This window comes from Arachis hypogaea, chromosome 10, assembly GCF_003086295.3.
Source record: "Arachis hypogaea cultivar Tifrunner chromosome 10, arahy.Tifrunner.gnm2.J5K5, whole genome shotgun sequence".
Classification (NCBI taxonomy): domain Eukaryota; kingdom Viridiplantae; phylum Streptophyta; class Magnoliopsida; order Fabales; family Fabaceae; genus Arachis; species Arachis hypogaea.
The window spans coordinates 102,604,716-102,630,985 of record NC_092045.1 but is presented as its reverse complement, the minus strand read 5'-3'; the positions used below and the strand labels follow the sequence as shown (position 1 = coordinate 102,630,985).

The window sequence follows — 26,270 nt, the reverse complement described above, 5'->3', positions numbered from 1 at the left end:
CTCTCTCTAGAACGTCACTTTCTCTCTCTAAGGTTTTGGAAGTATAAACCGCTGGACTCCTTCCACGGTTTATGTTCATTTTCACTGCCAATAGAAACCGTAGAACCCCTACCACGGTTTCTGTGCAAACAAGCTTTTGAACGTAAATTGTGGAACCCTACCCATGATTTATATGTATTTAGAAACCGTAGAACCCCATCAGCGGTTTACATAGATTTCTAAAAGATTGTATTTTTGTATCCAAACTGTAAAAGTTGTATTTTCATAATTTTAGAACCCAAATATTTTATTTCCGTAATTTCCTTTATATAAAGACCAATATTAAAATTAACTATTAAAATTAATTATTAGTATAAAATACTTATTTAATATAAAAATATATATAAAAAATAATTTAAATAAAAAATATTTATATATAAATACATAATAATTAATTTTAATAATTAATTTTAATTTTTAAATATCATATATAGTTGCTATAAGGGCTCAACCGTACATTTTTTTAAAATTATTATTTTAATTGCAAAAAAGTCTAACTATCATTTCTAATAAACTTTTAGTAATTTTTTTTAAATGTTTATTTTTAGACAACAAATTAAGCCGTTACAGTTAGCCTCTCTCTCTCTCCTTGTCATCATCTTACTATATAATATTCTAACAGTAATATTCATCGTCTTACTATATTCTAACAGTAATATTTGCAAATATTATTATTTTAAACAAATACTTAATTAACAATAATTTATATTTATATTTATAAAAATTTATATATAAAAAATATATAATTTTCTTTTGTATTATATAAAAATAAAATTATTTTTTTATAATATTATATATATATATTTTTTCATTCAAACATATTTAACAAAAATAAAAATTTACTCAACCTTTTTTTTCTTCTATCTTTTATATTCGTTTTTTTTCTTTCAACCAAATAAAATCTTAATAAAGTCTTGCCGAAGAATTGGAAAACAAAGGGAGAAAACGCCAATGGTCGGCGGTGTTCATGGCGGAGGAGGGAGTAGCTACCGGTTTTGATTAATGAGACGAGGGAAGAGGACTAATTTAAGATATAAGAACCAATTTGCATCCTTCCAAGATATGAGGACTAAAATGCAAATATCACAAAAGTAACTCCTAAGAGAATAATGTTCTTTGTTTCATTTCATCTCACTTTCATCTAAATTAATTTTGTGATATTTTATACTCAACTATGTGACCTCTAAGAATCAAAAAGAGGCATATATTGTTTATTGTTGTTACCTTGTTGCGTACGTACTTCACCTTCCTTAGTGTCTATATTATATATAGTTGTTTCGTGTCTCTGCCTCTCAAGAGTGGTGACAAAAACAAATAAAAAGTGATGCAGAGTCTGCAAGAGAAGGCCGCTGAATGGAGCGGAGTTGAGACCACCCTTGCTTTCGCCATTGACGACAACGGCGGCGGCGCCAATCTCTTTCAGAAATTGGGCCTCCAAACCTTTATTAACCTCTCCACCAATTTCTACGACAGGTACTCTATCTCTTTCTAACTCAATTTGATTCTAAACTCCTTAACTAACACTTCAAAGTTAGTTATGACTTTCACTTGAGGTAAGTGTTAGTCAGTTAGTCAGTTAGCATTGAACAACTTGTACAAGAGTTTCTTTTTCAAAATATTTGTTACAATCTTTATATTTTTTAAACTTAATTTACACTTAAATGAAACAAATTAATATAAATTTGAAGGGAAAATTCTGAAATTGAAGGAGAATTGAGATGGTGAGTGTCAAACAAATTTGGGGATTGTTATACAGGGTTTAGGGTGAGTTTGATTTTGGTGGTGGTGAAGGCGGAAATTGAAAGTGTTTATTTTTGGGGGAAGGGGAGTAGTGACATGAGAAGTTTGTGGCCATTGATGGGGAGACAAATCGACGGCTCTAATGGTCATAAAGTGTGTGATCTGTAGCAGGAGAATGTAGCCAATAGATTTAGTTTGGTAAACAGTTTAATTAAATTATTTTTAAAAAAATAGTTTAACTAATAAATATTTATATTAAAAATAATTTATAAATAAGTTATTTTATATTTGTTTTTTTAATTCTAAAAGTATTTATTTTAAAAAAAATATAATAAAAAAATTTTTATTATAAAAAAAATATTTTTTTTAATTTCTTCACAAACACTGAAATTGCTATATTCGGCAAAGAAAAATTACAGAGATTAACTAAGGATGGAACCAACTAATAAAAAAAGCTTAATTAAAAAACAAAAAAAACTCAAGAGTTAACTTAATTTCACTCACATTTTATTTATGATACAAAAAATAACCACACAAATCATTATCTATTTTCTAGAGCTTCCGCACGTTGCGCCGCTTTCTTTTTATTATAAAACAAGCTGTTTTATTTAGGGGTGAACATGAATCGAATAATATTCGTAAATTTGTGGTATTTATTATTTATAAATTGTGAATATTATTCGATCGGTAGAGTCATTAGATTAGATAAGATTCGATCTACATTATAATAAAATCGGATCGTAGATATTCCATCTGTATTCGCAGATCCAATCCGTAGATCCGCAAAATAAATAAATTATAGATAAATAAAAATAATATATCTATTTTAACATTTAAAAACTCTAATCCTCTTACTCTTACTCTTCTTCCTTGTTGTCATCATTCACTCCTCACTCACTCACCCTTTCCCATTGCCCATTACTTTTGCTTATGTACTTACACGCCCCACCTCACTCACTGATCCCTTACTCGGCTCATTTCACCTCATTTCGCTCCTCCTTGCTGCACTATCGTTCTGCTTCTCTTTTTCTCAGTTCATCATTGCTCGTTGTTCATCATGCTCGTTACTACTCCTCGCTCATTGCTCGTTGTGCGCTCACCGCTGTTCTACACTGTTCACCTTTGCTCCTCGCCACTTGTCGCTTAGATTCTCGTTGTTTGCAATTTTTTCTCTGTTTGTGCTTTTCCATTGTAAATATGTTTTTGCTCATTTCACTTCTACTTCATTTCACTTCTAATTAAGGTTCCAATTCTTTTTTTTTGTTAATTCTTTGATATTTGAAATGCATATTTGTTTCTAATTATTTTTGCTTGATCTGCTTCCATTCATTTCACTTCTATTTAGTATTTTATTGTTTCTATTTCTATTATTAAAAAAAATTGTTTTTAATTTTCTGAATGTATACCTTTGTTATTATTGTGGTGGTTGTAATTGGTATATATTAGTATAAACATTGATGTTAAATTAGGATTTCATTTTTTTTATTTTGTTGATTCTTTTAAAAGTTAAAATATTTTTATTTTTGCAAATATATTCGATCTCCGATTCAAGGACAAAAAATACAGATATTAGATCCGATCTGTAACAGCCATAGTTTTATCACCGGATGTATGTGGAAATTTCGTTTATGAATAAAAATTAAATTTATTAATTATTTTATGTGAAATTAATAGTTAATAACTAATAAATATTAATTTAGACGAGTCTCCAATAAAAATAATTTAGTTAAACATATTAAATTATTTAATATTTTTTAACTAATAACTTCGTATAAAAATAACCACCTCTAAATTTTTACCTTCGTTAAATAATAAGAAACTGATATTTGTCATTTTTTACATCTCCATTTTATACTTTTATGGTGACAAGTTTTTTTTTTAATTCCTTATCAATCACATTTAATACGAATCTAAAAGATATAAAAAAATATACATAAAAATTAAGTTTAATTATTTTGTTGGTTCTTATAATTTTATTAAATTTTAATTAAATTTTTATATTTTTTAATTAAATTTTTATACTAATTTTAATTTTATAATTAGGTCTTTTTTATGTAAAAAATATTGAAATTAATAGAATATTTCTTTTAAAAAATATATGATCAAAGATCTAATTAGATTTTTAACTATGGATACCTTCAATTTGCAGATAAATATTAACTCTAACAATTATACATATAAGATTCTTCAAAATAAATAGTATTTTAATTGGTGAATTCTACCCAACCCCCTCTAAAATAACATGTAAGTTACCCTTCATGATGTGTTACACTCTAATTGGTCAGTATCTTAACCATAGTTAGATTATTTTGTAATTTATAGTTTGAAATGGGTAATGATATAATTTCTTAAAATATTAAAACTTCACTCCCATTAATTGAAGCATATCTTCACTCCTCCATTCTTTTTTTATCATGTAACTTCGGTCCTTCCAAGCATCGTCACCGCGGTGGTGACAAGAAGCAGCACCGACGTCGTTGCGATCTACTGCCTTCTCACGCAATCTCTTTCTTCAATGGATCATTCCTTAACGACGTTGTTGAATTTCCATTGCCTGTTTTTTCCCGTCATCGCTATCTCTAGTCGTCTTCACTCTATCCTTCTTTTTGCCGTGGATCACTTCTTACCAACATAATTAATGGTTAGTTTAGTTATTAAATTTTTTCATTAAAAAATATATTTTTATTTAATTACATGATGAAATATATATTGATAAGTAAAATATAATATAATAAAATAAATCTATTTAGAATACTTAAAAGTATAATTAAAATCGTGAACATATAAATATAATAATAAATTTGTATTCTAAACAAGTAAACATATTTGTTTATCATACATAAATTATTTAAAAATAAATATATTATTAAAATTAATAATACAAATTTAAAATGATAAAATCTAATTTTTTACCGTATTCTTTTTATAGTATTTTTATTCTTTTAATTTTTAATTTATTAGTATTTTATTATTTAATTAATAATTAAAAAAATATTTTTATGAAAAATTATTTTTTGTATTATCTTAAAGAAGAGACTAATACAACAGTTAAAAAAATCTAAAAATGATATTTTAAATAAAAAGTATTTAATATTAAAATTTTTAAATACAAAAATAAATTATATAAATATTTAAGAGATAGAGAAAAAATACATGCCTAAAATAAATAAAACAGATAAAATGAAAGTACTCATGAGAAATAATGAATTATTTTTGTCTGTTTTATTTATTTTAGACATACTCACGAGAAATAAAGAATTATTTTTATCTGTTTTATTTATTTTAGACATGTATTTCATATTTATATCTTAAATATCTATACAATTTGCTTTTGTATTTAAAATTTTTAATATTAACTATTTTTTATTTAAAATGTCATTTTTACATTATTTTTTAAACTGTTATATTAGTCTCTTCTTTAAGATAATACAAAAAATGATTTCTCATGAAAATAATTTGTTTAATTATTAATTAAATAATAAAGTACTAATAAATTAAAAATTAAAAGAATAAAATACTATAAAAAAATATTTGTGAGAAAGTCAAATTTTATCATTTTAAACTTGTGTTATTAATTTTAACAGTTTATTTATTTTTTTAAATAATTCATGTATGATAAAAGAAATGTTTACTTGTTTAGAGTACAAATTTTATTATTTTATTTGTATATTTCTGATTTTAATTATATTTTTAAATACTCTAAATAGATTTATTTTATTATATTATATTTTACATATGAATATATGTTCCATCATGTAATTAAATAAAGATATATTTTTTAATGACAAAATTTAATAACCAAACTAATCATTCTAGGACAAAAAGAGGGATTGAGTGAGAGGACCAGGAGATGACGTTCGCGCTGGCCATTTGGGAAGGACGACAAAGTTACGGAAGAAGGAAATTCAACGACGTCGTTAAGGATGATACACTGAAGAAAGAGAAGAATTTGCGTAATAGAGCACTGAAGAAAGAGAAGAAATTGCGTAATAAAACAGTAGATGACGACTGTCGGTTTTTTGTCACAAACGTTGACGACATGCTTGGAAGGATTTGAAGCTACATGATGAAAAAAGAATGGAGGAGTTGGAAGGGTGCTTCAACGGGAATGGAGTTTTTGATAATTATACTATTACCCATCTCAAGTAGTAATTATAAAATAATTTAACCATAGTTAAGATAATGACCAATTAGAGTGTAACACATCATAAAGGGTAACTTACATGTTATTTTAGAGGGGGTTGGGTAGAATTCACCATTTTAATTTGGCTACTTTTTATTATTTATATAGATTTGCATACAACAAAAAAATATCCACACACATTTTTTTTATCTTCTTTCTTTTTTCCTATTTTCTATTATATCAAAAAGATATAGGAATAGCTTGGTGTTTAAATTATTTTTTAAATGTTTTTCATTATATATAATTTATCTAACTATCATATAAAAAATATATGAAAATAGTTTGGTGTTCAAATTATTTTCTCAAAACACCCTTTACTATATATAATTTATAAGAGAAACATTTTAGTACTTTGCTATATTGGTTAATTTTAAATGTATTATTATAGTACCATATTTAGTATCTATTAATACATATGAGTTGGTATCCAATTTTTTTCCCTAAAATATTCTTCGTTATAGTAATCTATAATTATTTTTTCTTCATGGCTTGAACTAAGACTTTTTGGATAAATTATATATAATTCGCCATCTCAACTAATTCTATTTTCATTACTTCTACATACATTTAATAAATAAAAGTGGATCAATATCCACTAAAGCAATTATAATTTATTAATTAAAGAATGTATCATCTAGAAATATCTAATTATGGCTCCTCATAAGAGGTCATCTAGCCTCGTTTAGTCTTATTTTCATCATGACCAAATTTTTTTAGTAATTAAATTTAACTAAGTTAGCACAATATAATTTATTGGCACAACAAAAGCCACTTAGATAAATGTGTGTGCAAATTGAGGCTCTAAGTAAGATGCGAGTTTTTGTGCATTAAAATGTTTATTAAAATATAATAAGATTTGATTGAGAACTTAATTGGTGTAAACTTCTTAATTAACACACACTTCAAAATTAGTTATGACTTTCTACTTGAGGTAAGCGTTAGTTAGTTAGTTAGGATGGAACAACTTTTACAAGTTTTTTTTTTCGGAATATTTGTTACAATCTTTATATTTTTTGAACTTAATTTACACTTAAATGAAACAAATCAATATCAAATTGTTCTAAATTTTATCTCTATTTTAATACTTTTACTCAAATATTATTAAAGTTAAACTTATTTTTAGATTTAATTTCTTTTTCTTTATAATTTTACATATATAATCTATCCTTTCTAGTTGGATACCGTACCCGCATTTACAGAATATGTTACTTAGATTTAGTTTAATAAAATTTTTTGAAGAGATTTGTGTTTTCAAAAACATAAACTCTTCATTTTGTATTTGGTAAATCAAAAAATGATGTGCTTGTATTTACAGTTTTAAAAAAATAAAAATACTTTTAAAAACATGTAACGAAGAAAAATAGTAGAAAAAAACTGAGGCAAGTAATGATGATAGTTGGTCTAAAATGACAAGCCGTTATCACTAGGGAAAGAGTTAGTTACTGAAACAAGACAGATGGCAATTGATTTGCAATAAAAGGATAGTGAAAAAGGCATGAGAGAGAGAACCTTAAATAGAAAGTTGGAAGGCTATATGTGGTAGCGTTGAGTGGTACTGCTCTCTCCTTCTGAAAATTCTTCTCTGACTTCTTTTCCCTTTTGAATATTGCTTTCTTATTCCTCTTCTTTTCCATCATTCAGGTGTTGCTGTGACAATGGATGAGCAACAATAATTCTCTCTTCCCTTAACACTACCTACGAGACTTCCCTTATAGCATTGATTATGCTTTTTCTTGTCTTCTTTTATACTGTTTCATTGCTATTAGCATTCAATGGTTCTTGTAATACTCCTCTGTGAGGCTTTCATGCTCTCTTAGTTAATACCACGAGATCTTTACCCCTTCCATTGGGTGCTCTCATTGATAATGGCCGACAATATTCGGATGAAGACTATGGAGGCTGACATCAAGCGTTTGTATCAAATGATCGAAGCGGCCACCGAGGAAGGCAGATCTGAACGCGCGCACGCCACAGAGGCTACAGATCTGAAGCTAGAAGCGATCCAGTCCACTCTCACCCATCTTCTCTCTGATCCGAATCGCGGGCATTCCGTCGTGTGTGACTCCCCGCAAGGCTCGAACTCTGGAGCCGATCATCACCAACGACAACTACAACTGTACAGAAGGGTGAGCTTTGATCTCCTGAAATTTGATGGAACGGATGCACTAAATTGGATATTTCCTGTCGACCAATACTTCGATTTCTTTCGAGTTCCAGTGGAAGAACAAGTCAGTCTCGTCGTAATGCACATGACCGGCATGGCAGTGTCGTGGTTTCAAATGGCTCAATGCTTAGCTCCTTTCTGATCATGGGCTCAGTTCAAGCGCGACATTGAGATCGAATTTGGACCCTCTCTCTTTGAGTCCCCGCGAGAACTCTTATTCAAGCTTTAACAACACAGCTCTGTGTCTGATTATTATGCCGAATTTGTTTCATTGGTGAATCGATCCAGCATCGAACCTCAGGATGCACTACGTGATTGTTTTATCAGTGGAGTGCAGGTGGATATTCGCCGCGAAGTAAAGGCACAGTGCCCCCTTCCTTGATGCGAGCTGTCAGTCTTGCGCGCTTGTATGAGGACAAATTCTCGTCCACCACAAGGAACACGCACGACCCTTCTAACTATAGGCCACCTCTTGCTTCGCCCCAACACACGACACCGTTGCGACCACCACCCTGCAACACTCTACCTCCGTTACTACCTACACCACCGTAGCAGTAGATCCCTACCAAGAGTTCTATCAAGCGTTTGACACATGCCAAAATCCAGAGCCGCTGTGACAAGGGATTATGTTACTGGTGTGATGAGCGGTTCTCTGCCACACACAAATGCCCAAATAAACATTTTATGCTCTATCAGGTAGAGCTAGAGCTAGATGCTTCCCCAGGGATTTCAATTGAGGAGGTCCCCAATGGCGGCAAATTGTCGCAACGACTTGATCAACAAGTAATTGAACATCATCTATCTTATAATGTGATGCACGACACTTCTGGACCTGCATCCATTCGAATCAAGGCTCAGATTAGGGGTTTAGATGTTCAAGCTCTCATTGACGGGGGTAGCTCCGATAGCTTCATCCAGCCGCGCATTGCCAAGTTTTTAAACCTTCCGATTGATCCAGCTCCGGGTGTTCGTGTTATGGTGGGTAATTTCGCAATTATGGATGTAGAGGGGCGAATTCCCTCCCTGGAAGTGACATTGCAAGTTTGCAAGATTACCATTCCGGAGGTCTTTGTTCTCCATGTTGCGGGAGGAGATTTGGTGATAGGCACCCCGTGGTTGAGGACTCTGCGAGCTCATATTGTGGATTACGACGCTGCTTTTCTTCGTTTTTGGCACGAGGGACAGTTTGTGACAGTGCAGGGTGAGACTTCTTCAGCCCTGTCTCAAGCTCAATTTCACCATATTGGGCGATTGGTCAACACCGACGCCATAGCGGAGGCATTCACGGTTCAACTTCAGCAAAGTGATGAGAGAGCAGAAACACTTTTACAGCTTCCGGAAGGGTTGAACCTAGAGTTAACCATCCTTCTCCACACTTGTGGCACAGTTTTTGCTCAACCCAAGGGACTGCCACCACAACGGGCGCATGATCATTTGTTTCCTCTGACTAAGGGTGCCGAACCGGTCAAGGTGCGGCCATACCGGTATCCTCATAGCCAAAAGAATCAAATTGAATTGATGGTGAAACAGATGTTGGAGGACAGAATCATCTAACCCAGTAATAGCCCATTTTTCTTTTCCAATTCTATTAGTCAAAAAGAAAGATGGAACATGGCTTTTTTGTACTGACTATAGAACCTTGAATAAAATTACTATCAAATATAGCTTCCCAATCCCAACTGTGGATGAGTTGCTTGATGAACTATTTCGTGCTACTGTTTTTTCTAAACTTGATTTACAGTCCGGGTATCATCAAATCTTGGCGAGACCCGAGGATAGGCACAAGACAGCATTTCGCACCCACCAAGGCCTTTACAAGTGGCTTTTAATGCCGTTTGGACTTACCAATGCCCCAGTGACCTTCCAACATTTGATGAATGATGTCTTTCGGCCTCACTTACGGAAGTTTGTACTTGTATTCTTTGATGATATTTTGGTTTATAATTCCTTTTGGGCGTTGCACCTACAACACCTTGAGATGGTCTTACAAATTCTGCAATGGGAGTGTTTATTTTCCAAGCTCTCTAAATGCCTTTTTGGCACAGCAGAAATCGATTATTTGGGGACATACAATATCCGGAAATGGAGTGCACATGGAGCAAGCCAAAGTGAAGGCTTTTTATGAATGAAAGCAGCCCCAGAATCTCAAGCAGCTTAGGGGATTTCTCACAGGTTATTACCGCAGATTTATCAAGGGTTATGCGACTTTGGCAGCACCCCTTACCGACCTATTAAAGAAAGATGCTTTTCTACGGAGCACTCAGGCATTGGCGGCTTTCCAACGTCTCAAGGACGCTATTTCTTCCCAACCTGTGCTAGCACTACCCAATTTTGAGTTGCCTTTCGAGTTAGAGACGGATGCCTCGGGGATAGGCATTGGTGCGGTTCTGAAACAAGAAAAGCACCCAATTGCTTATTTTTTTAAAAAAATTGTCCTCCACTATGCAGCAACAATCATCTTATGTCAAAGAGTTTTATGCAATTACAGAGGCAATGGTTGAATTTCGACACTATTTATTAGGGAGGCACTTCATTATCCTCTCGAATCAGCAAAGTTTGAAAGCATTGGTTGACCAAACATTGCATACACTAGAATAGCAGAAGTGGATGGCTCCACAAGTTATTGGGTTTTGACTTTGAAATTCAATATAAACCAGGCTGGGAGAACGTTGCAGCTGATGCTCTTTCGCAGTGCTTCTTTGCTACATTTTCTACACCTCAACTTGATTGGGTCACGACTTTAAAGGAGGATCTTCAAGCCGATGATTCACTAAAGGCCCTATTGCTTTAATGCAGGCAAAATCCTCAAGCTGAGGGTAATTACTCTTCAAAGAATGGCCTTTTTCTTTGGAGGAACAGGGTTGTTATTCCTTTAGGCAATAGCTTGATCAAGCTTATTTTAAAGGAATACCATTATAGTATGATCGGCGGTCATTCGGGCATTGCCAAAACAATTGAGCGGATCGCGTCCAATTTTTATTGGCCTAATATGTAGGGGGATATCCGGTGTTATGTGCTAGACTGTGCCATTTGTCAACAAGCCAAAACCGAAGCGAAGCGGCCGGCTGGTTTATTGCAACTGTTGTCCATTCTTGCTCAAGTTTGGGACCAAATTTGTATGGATTTTATCACTGCCTTGCCTCAGTCTCACGGGCATTGGTTATCATGGTAGTGGTGGACAAACTCTCTAAATTTGTCCATTTTATTGTGCTGAAACATGATTTTGATAGTAGGACAGTGGCTGAAGCTTTCATAGAAAACGTGGTTAAATTGCATGGGTTTCCTAACTCCATAGTTTCAGATCGAAATTGCATTTTCATCAGCAAATTTTGGCAGCGTCTATTCAAGTTACAGGGCACTAAGTTAGCTATGAGCTCTGCGTATCACCCTCAAACCGATGGTCAAAGTGAAGTTGTCAACAAAACTCTGAAAATGTACCTTAGATGCTTTTGTTTCGAAAACCCAAGCAAGTGGAAGGACTTACTTTCTTGGGCTCAATTTTGGTACAACACATCGTTCCACAGTATCTTTCTTTTCTGCTACAGACGTTGGAGATTGGGCCGATTCTCCAGCCTTCTAAGATCTTGGATAGCAGAACAGTTATAAAAAATGGGCATGAGAAACTCCAAGTGAAGATCCGCTGGGGTCCAAGTTAGGCAGCAGAGGTAGCTTGGGAATCTGCTGCAGACATTACTAATGCTTTTCCTCAATTTAACCTTGATGGCAAGGTTATGTTTAGAGAGGGAGGTAATGTAACGAAGAAAAATAGTAGAAGGAGGATTAAGGTAAGTAATGATGATAGTTGTGTCCAAAATGACAAGCCGTTATCACCAGGTAAGTAATGATAATAGCGTTGAGTGATATTGCTCTCTCTTTCTGAAAATTCTTCTCCGACTTCTTTCCCCTTTTGAATATTGCTTCTTTATTCCTCTTCTTTTCCATCATTCAGCTATGACAATGGATGAACGACAATAATTCTCTTTTCCTTTAACACTACCTGCGAGACTTTCTTTATAGTATTGATTGTGTTTTTTCTTGTCTTCTTTTATACTGTTTCATTGCTATTAGCACTCAATGGTTCTTGTAATACTCCTCTGTAAGGCTTTCATACTCTCTTAGTTAATACCACGAGATTTTTACTCCTTTCAAAACACTTAAAGTGAAACTTTTTAAAATGACTTGTATTTATCAAAATTAAAAAATCTAAGATAACTTCATATATTAATTAATATCTAAATTTTTATTTTTTATAATAATATCTATTATAATATTTTTAAATTTTTAAATTTATTTTTTCAAATGTATTTATTATTATTTATATTTATTAAAAATTATTTTTGATTTAATTTACCGATACTATAACTTTTTAGAAGTTATTTTTTAAAAGTTAGTTTTTATAAGTTACTTTAAAAAAATAAAAATTTTACTAAAACTAAGTCGTAATGTGTATAAAGCTAATTAAATAGTAGCTAACGGATACTATATTGATTTCTTTAATTTTTCTTCAGGGTTTATAATGATGAGGAAGAATGGTTTCGTTCAATATTTGGTAAGTCTAAGAAAGAAGAAGCAATTCAAAATCAATACGAGTTTCTTGTTCAAAGAATGGGTGGTCCTATTCTCTACTCTCAGAGAAGAGGTAACTTAAAAATCAATATTGAGTTATGTTTCAGTATTTTATATAATGGAAATAGGTGCCATAGTATGATGAGAAATTAAGAGTAGAATAGAGGTGAAGTTAAAACGGTGAGATTGGTGAAAGAAATAGAATGAAAACTTAAAAAATTAGAGGATGGTATTTTTAAAAATAAATGTTATTAAAATTTGTTTTTATTTTTAAAAATTTTAGTTTTTTTATCTTTATTTTTTAAAAATATTAAAAAGACTAAAATTTTATGTCTCAAAATTAAAATTTTAATTTTAGTCTTTGACAAAAAAATAATATTGAATCTCATTCTTTTAATTTTAATTTCAATCTTTAAAAACAAATACTATGTTAGAGTGTGTTTTAATAGTTCTTTATAAATTGAAATTATTTTGATTTGTAAATCAATTAGTCTTTCTCTTACAATAAATATAAAATAAGAATTGATTTGTAAATTTCATTAGATTTTAAGGGAGTTCACTAGCTCTAATAGACGGTGATGATTTGACAAAACTAGAGGCACACAACTAATAGTGGAAGATTGTGTAATATAAATAGAGAGTAAACAATAAAAATATAAAATCTTTTATTAATGATAAATTTATCATGCATTCTATGAACACATGTTAATTAAATTCTTAAATTAATTTAATTCAATTAAATTCTTAAATTAATTTAATTCAAATATAAAAATTAATTATCAAATCAATTTAATTTTTATTTTATATATATCTTTTATAAATATAATCTTTATATTATAATTCAATTCATTTTTTTTTCAAACACCCCCTTACTAATTTCTTATGGAATGCAGGGCATCCTGCTCTCAGTGGCGGATCCACGGGGGGACCTAAGGTGGCCATGGTCCCCCCCAAATTTTTTTAAAAAAAATAGTAAATAGTAATAATTAATAATATTAAATTTTTTTATATATAATATTAAAAAAATATAACTTACAAAATTTTATAAATTAAAAAAACTAAAAACTGCATTATGTATTAGATATTTGAATTATTGTTGTTCTTGTTAACAAATAGCCCATTCTAATAATTAATAAAAATGGTTCTATTATACTAGCCCAAGCCCATACTATTAATTAAAGTAACCCTAGTACATTTTTCAAATATTTGTTTCAAACTATCATAGGCATAGCGCCACTTTTCTCTCTCTTTTAGTGATTCCCAAACTTTTGGTCTTCTACTCTTCTCATTCTAATTTTCTTTCCATACCAAAACAAGACATATGAAGAAAAACCATTGAAGAGAAGTGAACAACAAAATATTAACCATTAAATGCACAACAAAGATTCAAAGAGGTATATTTCAATTTTTTTTAAGTTAATGACAATGTCAAGTATTATTTACATTATTTATTTAAAATAATTAATTTATTTTTTTTATAATGGACAGTGTTCAAAGATTGAAGTGAGGACAAAACTCAATAGAATTATTTTTTTGTGAGACTTGGAACAAAAAATAATCAGGTAAATCAATAACTTTATTTTTGGTTATTATATTTTTGTGTTTCTAAAATTATTTGTTATTGCTCAATAGGTTTAATATTTTTTTTTAAGAAAATAATATATATGCAATTATTTTTGTTTTTTTTTTGTTAGATAGTTCAAGTTAAGTTAAAAATGTCAAAGATGAAAACAATTCACTCATTTTTCAAGAGAAAAGAGAGAATATATGATGAACAAAATTCAGCTTTAGATTCTTTGAGTAATGTTCAAAATATTATTGAACAACCTGTGACACAACTTGTTGAGCAAGATATTCAACCCCCTGCTTCCAAAATAGCAAGGACTGAAATAGATCAAGTTAATATTGATACATTGATGCGTGATCCCGGAAAGCGTCCGCAAATTTGGAATTATCCTATCAATCAACAAGATGAAATCCGTAGAGCATACATAAAGTTTGGACCATATCAATTTATTATGGATGAGTACCCTCTTTCTGGTCTAGAAAGTCATCCTCGTCGTTTCAAAGCTCATTGGTTTAAGAGTTTTTCTTGGCTAGAATATTCGCCAGAAGTGGATGCTGCATTTTGTCTTCCATGCTATTTATTTTCTAGAAAATCAAGTCCATTCACATCAGGAGGATTTCGCAATTGGAAAAAAGTGAATAATGGAAAGGATTGTGCATTTTTATCTCATGTGGGTAAATCTCTTAATTCTCCTCATAATATTGCTGTTAAGTCTTGTAAAGATTTGCTTAATCAATTATGTCACATTGACAAAGTATTGGCTAAGCAAAGCTCACAACAAGTTTTAAGCAATAGATTGCGTCTTAAAGCCTCTATTGATACTGTCAAATGGTTAACGTTTCAAGCTTGTGCTTTTAGGGGACATGACGAGAGTCATGAGTCTCAGAATCGAGGAAATTTTCTTGAAATGTTAAAATTATTAGCTTCTTACAATAAAGAAGTGGATGCAGTTGTTTTGGATAATGCTCCTCAAAATGCAATATACACATCACCTTCTATTCAAAAGGAAATTCTACATGTTTTTGCTAGAAAGGTGCAAAATGAAATTCGCAATGAGATTGGTAATGCAAAGTTTTGTTTGATTGTTGATGAAGCTAGAGATGAATCTAGAAGACAACAAATGGCACTTGTTGTTAGATTTGTTGATAAGCATGGATTTGTCAAAGAAAGGCTAATAGATGTTGTTCATGTCAAAGATACTACTTCTGCTACTCTAAAACAAGAGATTTGTTCTGCATTATCTCATCACAATCTCAACATTCAAAATGTTCGAGGTCAAGGGTATGACGGAGCTAGTAATATGCGTGGAGAGTGGAAAGGGTTACAAGCTTTAATTATTCAAGAATGTCCTTATGCATATTATGTTCATTGCTTTGCTCATCAATTACAGCTAGCTCTTGTTGCTGCGGCTAAAGAAGTTGTTGATGTTCATGCTTTTTTCCAAAGTTTGAGTAATATTATCAATGTTGTGTGCTCTTCTTGCAAACGCAATGATGAATTACGATCTGCTTATGCAACTGAAATTTCCCATTTAGTTGCAACTAATCAAATTGAAACAGGAAGAGGAGCAAATCAAATTGGCACATTAAAAAGATCAGGAGATACCAGGTGGAGCTCTCACTTCAACTCAATTTGTAGCCTTTTACGTATGTTTGGAGCAACAACTTCAGTTCTGGAAGATTTGGCTACTAATGGATCTACATATTCTCAACGTGGTGATGCTACTTATGCTCTTAAATCTTTATTATCATTTGATTTTGTTTTCATTTTGCATATGATGAAAGAAATCATGGGAATCACTGATAAACTTTGTCAAGCATTGCAACAAAAATCTCAAGACATTTTGAATGCTATGCATCTGGTTTCTAGTACAAAGTCATTGATTCAACAGTTAAGAGATAGTAGTTGGGGAGCACTTTTGGAGAAAGTTAGTTCTTTCTGCAATGATCATGCTATTCAGATACCTGATATGGGTGCTTCTTTTAGTGACATAATTCGGTCTCGTCGTAAAAAGGATGTTGTCACTGTTGAACACCACTATCGTGTTGACATTTTTACTAGCGTGATAGATTTTCAATTGAAAGAGCTAAATAGTAGATTTAGTGAGCAAGCAACCGAGCTCCTCATACTGAGTACATCTCTAGATCCTAAAGATGCTTTCAAGTTATTCAGTGTTTGCAACATATGCAATCTTGTAAAGAATTTCTATTCTTTAGATTTTTCTGAGCAAGAAAAGATTCAATTGGATTATGAGTTACAACATTATGAACTTGATGTGGTTAAAGCTCCAGATTTTCAGAATTTGTCTACTCTTGCTGAATTGTGTCAAAAATTGACAGAGACAGGAAAATCAAATATATATCCTTTAATTGATAGATTAATTCGTCTTGTTTTGACTCTTCCTGTGACAACAGCAACAACTGAACGAGCCTTTTCAGCTATGAAGATTATTAAAACAAGGGTTCGAAACAAGATGGAAGATGAATTTTTAGCAGATTGTATGATTGTATATATTGAAAAGGAAATTGCTTCAAAATTCACTTCAGAGATGATAATTGATGATTTTAGTTCCATGAAGCATCGTCGAGCAAGTTTAAAAATATCAAAATCTTAAAGTATGTAGTTGAACATTGACTTTTATATAATATAATTATTTTTTTGATATATATGCTACAAATCATATTTTGTTAATTTTTTGTTATATTTTATATTTAATTGGCCCCCCTCTTATGAAATTTCTGGTTCCGCCATTGCCTGCTCTAATAGCTAGGCATGGAGCATTTGATGTGACACATGAAGCTGCAGAGAGGTGGCTACATCACATGCAACAAGCATTAGATTCCACTTCTGACATTGATGATGAATCTAAGATCAAACTCATCAACTTCTCCAGGTTTCTCTTTTTCTTTTTCTTTCCTTTCTTGTTTTGATTTGAATAACCAGGAAGATAATAAAATAAACAAATATATAGATTTAATCATTCTTAAACTAAAATAGTAGCAAAATTTATACCTGACAAAAATTATAAATTAATAATTTTTTATTTTATTAATTTCATCACTCTAACAAATTTTTTTTTCCTTTTTGATTTGATAATATGAATCACAAACGTACACGAGACACTCGTACTAGAAGTATTCGCGATACGATTTGAATAAGTTTTGAGTCAAAAACTTATTCGATTTGCAAATTAATTTTATTTACGGTGCAATTCAGATTGGATGATTTAAAAAAAAATCTGATTCAATATCAAACGTTTTGGATTGAATTGGATTGAATTGGATTTGTGATTTTGTAAATTATAAAAATTAAATATATATAATAAGTCTCAATATCAAATTTTAAATAATCAACAATAATATAACAATTGTCAACAATATCTTAAAAAATCAATGATAATATAACAATAGAAATAAAATTATAGGTTTATTAAAAAATATAAATAAATCACATTTTGAACATAAAATATTTATTAAATAATAATAATGCACAAATAATATAAAAATGTATAACAAATTGAACATGTTATAAGTATAATTATAAATATAATAATAAAATAATAATATTATAACACATTGTGCTGTTTAAATTGGATTAGATTGGTTATAAAAAGTAGATTCAAAATTCAATCTGATCCAGTAGTTTGTAAAAATAAAATTCAATCAAATATAAATTAATACAATTTTAATCGATTTTTGTTTTAAATTGAATTGAATAAACGATTTTATTTAAGTCAATTTAAATTTGAAAACTCCTAAATTGTATTATACCTGTCTGATGTTAGGAAATAAATAGAATTCTACGGGTATCAAACTAACACAAAAAAAAAAGAAAACGTAATTTGAGTTAAAACATACGTTATTAGACGGCTCATTTTTTTTTTATATGGAAGCTATGTGTGTGTGTTATTTGGATATGGAGGCACGGGGGTGCAATACAGAAATGTGGGGAAGCTTTTTAGGTGAACGGCGGCCGTAACTATAACGGTCCTAAGGTAGCGAAATTCCTTGTCGGGTAAGTTTCGACCCGCACGAAAGGCGTAACGATCTGGGCACTGTCTCGGAGAGAGGCTCGGTGAAATAGACATGTCCGTGAAGATGCGGACTACCTCCACTTGGACAGAAAGACCCTATGAAGCTTCGTGGAAAGGATAATTCGTTCGGATCGACATGAGAGTCCAACCACATTGCATTGCCAGAACCCATGTTGTATATTTGAAAGAGGTTGACCTCCTTGCTTCTCTCATGTTACAATCCTCTTGCCGCTGAGCTCCCTTTCTCCAAACTGTTAATAACTAAGATCTTATTAGTTTATTTAATTCCTATGCATGCGCATTTTCTTTTATATGAGCCTGCTTAGCTAATGGTGTCAGGCCCTACAAGTCGGACCCTGCGACTTGTTTATGTTGCTTGGCTGTCATAGGAAATCGGTTGGTCCGATTTGAGGAGAAAGAATTTTGGAGGGTGGTAATCGTACCCTCCGATTTGTAACCAGTGTTGAATTTTTTTTAGGTGTTGTATTATGAACTCGGAGGGTCCGAGTTTTGTTATTTAAAATTTTTTTGAATTCAAGAAAGCTAATCGCATGGTCCGATTTGGTTGTGAGTTTAAATAAAAGTGGGTGAAAGCTGGACTAGAGCAACAACTCGCATTTCTTCTTCTTCTTCAACGGTACTTTCTTCAGCTGGTTAGTTCCTCTGTTTCGTTCTTCTTTGTCTTCATAACTCAAATTTTAAAACCCAAGTTCACAAGCCTGTTAATGTGATTGAGAGAAATGAGTGATAAAGTATTATTGAAGGTGTATTATTTTGGTCAGATTTTATTACAAACATCTGAAGGAGTAACATTTGTTTGTGAAAATCCATTGGATGTGGTGATTCCTTTCACAATCTCATTTGAAGAGCTTAAAGGTGTGATCTGTGAAAAGATTCATTCTGAGAGGGCAAAAAGAATATCATGTATTCTATATAGATATCCTATACAAGTGTTTGGTGGATTCGTGCAATTTCAAACCAAATATGTAACAGATGAGGCGAGCTTGCAAGATATGTTTTCCATGTATTTTGAAAATCGGAGTCACCTCTCGTTTATCGACTTGTATGTTGAGTTTGAGCAATCTGAGGCCGACCGGAATATTCTACGGGAAGATTATGATAGTGATAGTGAAGAAGAGTTCGAAAGCAACTACGAAGTTGTTGGTTCAGATGGAGATGAGGTTCAAGGTGACGAAGCTATGGCTCCGGATGTGTCTGATGTGGCAACTGCACTGGCAAACGATGTACCGTTTGAGGAGCCATCATTCATGCGAGTGTTGGATTTGGAAGCCATGAATATTCCGGAGTTTTCGGATTATATCAATGCAGGTACGTAGTTCTCCTTATTTATAAGAAAGATTACAATTTTTGATTAATTTATCTTCATAATTGGACCAAGTAGCTAAGTGAGGTGTGAGAATATACTCGATAAGTATTTATTTTTTTTCTGTTTCTGCATCTAACTCTAATATCAATTAGTAAATTAATAAATTACGATGATATAAATTGGTTAATTAATATGTTAGTAAATTATTTCGAATTTACTAAATTATATTCGTAACTAGTAAATTAGTAAATTATTAGTATTTATTAGTATAACATGTAAAGCAATAAAATAATGGAAGTTACAGTAGTATAGAGTTTTTGTTTACCAGTATTTATTATTACTGATTTAGTAAATGATATTAAATATAATTAGTAAATTAGTATTTGTGGATTTTTATCGTAATTGTTTTACCTCTATACACGATGTTTATGTTTTTCTGTTTTTAAAATTGTTTGTATGGCTGTCCTGGTGGCAGAAATTCCCTTTGTCACAGATGGTGAATTTGCCGTTGGGATGGAATTCAGTTCCAGGGAAGCTGTTATTAAAGCGATAAAACAGTATACCATACGAAGAAGCGTAGACTACCGGGTGTATGAGTCTGAGCCGTTGACATTTTATGCGAAGTGTACACAATATGGGTCTGGGTGTGATTGGCTTATTCGGGTTAGTATGATCAGCCGGAAGTACTGTTGGGTTATAAGGAGGTATAATGGCAGTCACACATGTACCAGAGCCACAATTTCTCAAGATCATTCGAAGCTGGATTCGGCCACAATTGCAGAAGCAATTAAGCCGTTGGTTGAGGCTGACCCCGCCTTAAAGGTCAAATCGGTTATAGCAGAGGTGCAATCGAAGTTCAACTACACCGTTAGTTATCGGAAAGCATGGTTGGCAAAGCAAAAGGTAGTGGAAAAAATATTTGGTGGCTGGGAAGCATCGTACGAAGCGTTGCCTATTTGGTTTGAGGCCATGTGTCACAAGGAGCCACCAGCTATTGTTCATTTTGAGACTATGCCTGCATATCAAGGCGATGACTTGGTGACTGATATTCGGGTGTTGCATCGTGTCTTTTGGAGTTATTACCCTTGCATTAGAGCATTCAGACATTGTAAGCCAGTTGTCCAGGTGGATGGGACTCACTTGTACGGAAAGTACAAGGGTTGTCTACTTGTGGCAGTGTCACAGGATGGTAACAACAATATCGTCCCGATTGCGTTTGCTATTGTCGAGGGAGAGACTTCAGATGCGTGGCACTTTTTCCTAAGTAACCTTCGTCAGCATGTAGTCACCCGGGATAGTGTGGGACTGATATCCGATCGTCACGAGTCCATAAATGCAGCTGTTGTCAAGAGCAACGGGGCTTGGTCACCTCCTAGAGCTTTTCACATGTTTTGCATCAGGCATATAGAGTCAAATTTTCTGAGAAAATTCAAGGCGCCGTACTTGCAGAAACTGGTCGTCAACATAGGTAACCATCATTAAAGCAATTAATTTTTCTACAACGTTCCCATCAATTAGTGTGTTGACTTCATTTTATCTTGCAGGATATTCGAGGACGGTGCGAGAGTACAAGATGCGTTACCAGCGTTTACGAGAACGGGGTGCGGCCTACACTGACTGGTTAGACCGTATCCCCCGAGATCAGTACGCGTTGGCCTTTGATGGTGGATATCGATGGGGTCATATGACGACAAACCTAGTGGAATGCATAAATTCAGTTTTGAAGGGTGCACGCAATCTCCCCGTTACTGCCCTTGTGAAGGCAACATTCTACAGGCTTAACGAGTTGTTTACCCGAAAAAGAGCGGAAGCGGAAGCCCGGATTAATGCTGGCCATGTCTTTTCTGAGATCGTGACATCGAAGTTGCATGCAAACCAGCTTGCATCAGGAAACATTCAGGTTAGTTGCTTTGACCGGCAGAATGAGGTATTTGAGGTGCGTGAGATGCCAAGTGGGCTGGAGTTTGCAGTGGACCTACGTGGCCTTCGATGTGACTGTGGTGAGTTCCAGGTGGATCGGATCCCCTGTCGACATGTATTTGCATGTTGTGCCAACCAGCGACTGGATTGACAAGTGTATGTTCATGATGTGTATAAGATGGACCAAGTTCGGCGGGTGTACCGAGCAAGGTTTAGGCCACTAGGTAACCCCACTACATGGCCTGCTTACAACGGACCTCGGTTCATCCCGAATCCGTTCCTGAGACACGTCACAAAAGGTCGCCCCAAAATGACGCGCTTCTTGAACGAGATGGACACACGAATTTTACGTCGTCCTAGGCGATGTAGGCTATGTGGAGCTGAGGGACACAGCTATAGCAGATGCCGTTAGGCAGGTGGTTCAAATGCCGAGAGAGATCATCAGTAGATTCATATTCCAAGATGATATTAAGTATGTGGCATTATATGCTTCAGCATGAGTTGTCCATTTGAGTTAACAACGTATGATATAAGTAACATTGTAACATTGTGGCATGATTTGTTTGATATCATAGAACCTTAAGCTGGTCTATACATCATTATAAACTATGACCATCCTGATTATCCTGAATCTGTAGCAATTTATAATATGACATCAACTAATAATTAGTCCACACAAATAATCGATTCATTAACTTCAACTAATACATAAATACCTTAAACATACCATCCTGTAAAACATAGTCAATAGTCCACATTCTAAATACATAAATGCTCTAAATATAACATACTCCACATTATAAATACATGAATGCTCTAAACATACCATAGTTCACATTATAAATACATAAATGCTCTAAACATACCATAGTCCATATTATAAATATATAATTCCTCTAAACATACCATACTCCACATTATAAATACAAAAATAAGATTGATACACACAGGACAACTACTTTCTCATTGTCCACCTGACATCCTTTACCAAGTTCTTGCATTTTTTGCGGCCTTTTTGAACACAGATGGAGTGTAGCGACTAGCGCTACGACGTGGTGGATCAATCCTCAGATTGTAACCTTTGCCTTTATCATCCGGAGTTTGTGACTGCCCTGTAAATGATTTAGTAAAAATAATTAAATATTGTGACATTAGGTACTCAAACCAACATGGATACAACATATCATTTAGTAAAACAACACAAAGATACCATCTATGAATAGCTAATCGAACATGTAAAGCAAAATACAAAAAATAATACCATCATTGCGGGATTCCTCATCCTCATCAAACTCCTCTATGTCATCCTCTTCATTATCGTCCTCATCATCCGGGTCATCTGCTAGATACTCGTTGGTTTCTTGCTCTAGTGTATTAGCATCTTCTTGAAGAGGTCCCATGGATACACGGTTAGGATTTTGACTATTATAGACTCCGCGTCCATCTACACTTCCACTAGAGTCAACAGATGCAAACCCGCCAGAGGCGACTGATGATGTATGGCATGGGAGCCTCGCATCCAATGAATACCTACCTGGCAGGAACTCAGTCTGGTTGCCATACTGTGATTGTTCTGAATCTGCAGCCATTAACCCAAGCAGTTGACTAAAAGAACCTCCTTCTCCTGGGTCAAACTGTGACAGACCCCAATATTGTTGAGGTGTTGGAAATGACGGGCTGAACTGTGTCTGAGGAACGTACTGGCTTGGGAACTGAGGTTGTTCTTGTGGAAGAGGATTCGGAGTGGACGGTGGCGGCGACTGTGGTTCCAGTTCCTCATTGTCATCATCCATATCCTGATTACCCTCATCCATATCCTGATTATCCTCATTCATATCCTGATTACCCTCATCCATATCATCATTACCCTCATCGATATCCTCATTACCCTCATCACTGTCTTCACCCACAAGATTCGACAAGTTCAAGCGGTGACCATAATTTGACCGGTACCAGTACATGTAAGTTTCCAATGGATGCTGTGAAGGCATGGGAAGCTCAGAAAGAACATAGTTATACCTGTTTGTCCAATGCATCACCCAATTTGAATGACTCGGTGTTGTGGCCCAGTTAAGATTCTTAGGACCAGTCAGAACTTCTCCATGCGCCGTCTCCAAGTTCGTAACCTGCTGAGGAACTCCTTGAATGAAACCAAACTGTCGCCTATACCTATCGGTAGCATGCCACTCGATACATTCGAAGGACACCAACGGAACTATAGCGGTCCATACAATCGACTGGACAAAGATTTCAGGAGGAATTATGTTTGGATCCACGCGATCCACAGCATAGGCAACCCACACGAACTGGAAAAAATAAAAGAATCTCATTATTACCACCCAGAATACCAATAACAATAACAATGCTTCATAATTCCTTGGTTAAAACACACCTGGCCTTCCTGGAGTTCATCAAAGGCCTTCCTAAATTGAGCTAGATTCTGATATCTATATTGTCGATCACCACGCTCCCAGTTACGCCACCTAATATGATATATTCAATTAGCTAAACTGAATTTTAAAGATAAACATACAGGTAGATTGTAAAATAAGATTACCTGTTGGCTAATGGAAAACTGTTGAGTTCCCTGGGAAGCGGCGATAGATAGGGCATTCTCATCCAAGCCCAACAGAGCAGAAGTGTTATTGGACCATCTATTTTCTTACAGTTGTAACGAGATGCCTTGCATCACGCCCTGTAGAGGTGTGCTAGGCATGCGGATCCCCAACTATATTGTCCAATACCGGCAAAATCACGAAGCAAGGGTAGAAACTTTCAGTGAACACCTGCCCCAGATTTATCTCCTAACAAGATCGTTCCAATCAGCAGCATAATGTGACACTTCACATACCTCTGTATACTTATTTCATCAGTCAACTGGAGGTTCTCTTTTAGATCCCGCAGCCAAGTCAGTTTTATGCAGCATCCTCTACACTCCGACTTACGCGGTGCAACTCCAAACTGATGCAAACACTCCGCCTCTAACGCTGAGAAACTACTCATTGTGACCCCAGTAACTAGAAGACCATCCGTCGGAAGACCAAGAATTAAAGCCACATCTTCAAGACTTACGGCACATTCACCAATTGGAAGGTGAAACGTATGTGTATCAGGGTGCCATCATTCGATTAGGGCATTCACGAGTGCTTTCTGATTTTGTACGACACCAATCTGAGATGCATGATAAAAACCAATAATTCGTAAATGGTCCTCCACCCGATCGTTGTACCGATCCGGCGGACCTGGATGGTCACATGTCAACATTCTAAATTTCTACAAAAAACATAACAAAATATTAGTCAACTTATTAACCATCACCAACATTCTACTAGAAGGCAAGAATTTTTTAACTATAGACAATCGTTAACAAAATTTGCACTTCTTTGTCAACAACAAATATTAATTCAAACTAGGCATATGTGATGAATTTTTTGACTTAATTCGACTAAAACAAATAATTAGTACTTCCAAAATGAAATATTAATAACATTAACTAATACATACAGATACACATAGAATCATAATACATACATATACATACATTAATAATCAAATCTAAAAAAAAATTAGTAAATTACAGATGTAGTTTATCTATCTATATATTGGCGATCTAGACATTATTATTTGTAATATTAATTATCTATTACCTATTACTTTAGTAAAATTAAACACATATTTCTAAATTCTTAAAGATATTAATAATTATTGTCATTATCTTTGTTAATTTATTTTCTAATTACAATACTAATTAATTCCCTTAGAATTTTAATTACAATTAACAAAAATAAACTATCACCTTTTTAAATAATTTTTACTTTCCAAACCATTATAAATAACTAAAAATTTATAAAATATTTAAAAAAAAATAAAACGTTGTATCCAAAAATTAATAACAATTCGGTTACATTTTATCATTTGTTTCTAAATATTTTAATTTCTCACTTCTTCTTTTACAATTTTAATAATTATAATAAAAAATATTAAACAAATAAAAAAAACTAATTACATTTTTCCTTTTAAAGTTTTGAACTGCAACTACAATGTTATAATTAATTAACACACTAACTAACAATAATAATAATTAACACAGTAAAAATAATAATTTTTTAACAAAAATTCTGAAAAAATCTAAAAAAAATTAAAAAATAGTCCTAATCATTCTATGCATCTTTCTAACTTCAGATCCTAACAATAATACTAATAACTAAATTTCTAACAATAATAATTATAATTATAAAATCTAAAAAAATTTTAAACAAACTTACATAATCAGAATGACTGATATAGTGCATAATATGAAACTCAAGACGATCAACATCTTTAATTTTATTTTTTTTGGCATTTTTCTATTCTCCCCACCATGCAAAGTAGCAGCAACAGAGAAGTGAAGAGGAACAATGGAGTTTGCTTGAGTTTGAAAGTGAAGGCTCAAACACATAACTCGGATGGTAAGGGTCCTTTTGGTTTGTGGGGCACCGAATTAGGAGAGCTATCTTTGCGAGCCGCGTGTCCACCATGCAACAACTCGCATGGTCCGTCTTGGTTGGCACAACTCGGACCTTCCGTGTTGTTGTTGCTGTCTCGCTCGCCTCAACACGGACCCTGCGTGTTGCTGGCTACATCTCTCTTGATACAAATCAGACCCTCCGTGTTGCACCTAATGTGTCGCACGGTCTGAGTTGTATACATCTGACACCACATCCATGTTTAGCCCCCCTCATTTCCATAATC

General features: G+C 33.3%; 2 protein-coding genes across 2 annotated transcripts; both read left to right on the top strand.

Annotated features, from left to right (window-relative positions):
• Positions 1–1,328: 1,328 nt before the first annotated feature.
• LOC112716183 (uncharacterized) lies at positions 1,329–22,146 on the top strand. Its single transcript, XM_072205239.1, has 6 exons — positions 1,329–1,512; positions 12,635–12,765; positions 14,181–14,254; positions 17,026–19,621; positions 20,095–21,087; positions 21,164–22,146. The coding sequence occupies exons 4-6, from the start codon at positions 19,033–19,035 to the stop codon at positions 21,688–21,690; spliced, it is 2,109 nt and encodes a 702-aa protein (XP_072061340.1). The 5' UTR covers positions 1,329–1,512; positions 12,635–12,765; positions 14,181–14,254; positions 17,026–19,032; the 3' UTR covers positions 21,691–22,146.
• On the top strand, positions 14,609–18,749 carry LOC140175729 (uncharacterized). The gene is made up of 3 exons (XM_072204275.1): positions 14,609–16,422; positions 17,030–17,152; positions 18,632–18,749. The coding sequence occupies exons 1-3, from the start codon at positions 14,609–14,611 to the stop codon at positions 18,747–18,749; spliced, it is 2,055 nt and encodes a 684-aa protein (XP_072060376.1).
• Positions 22,147–26,270: the final 4,124 nt, after the last annotated feature.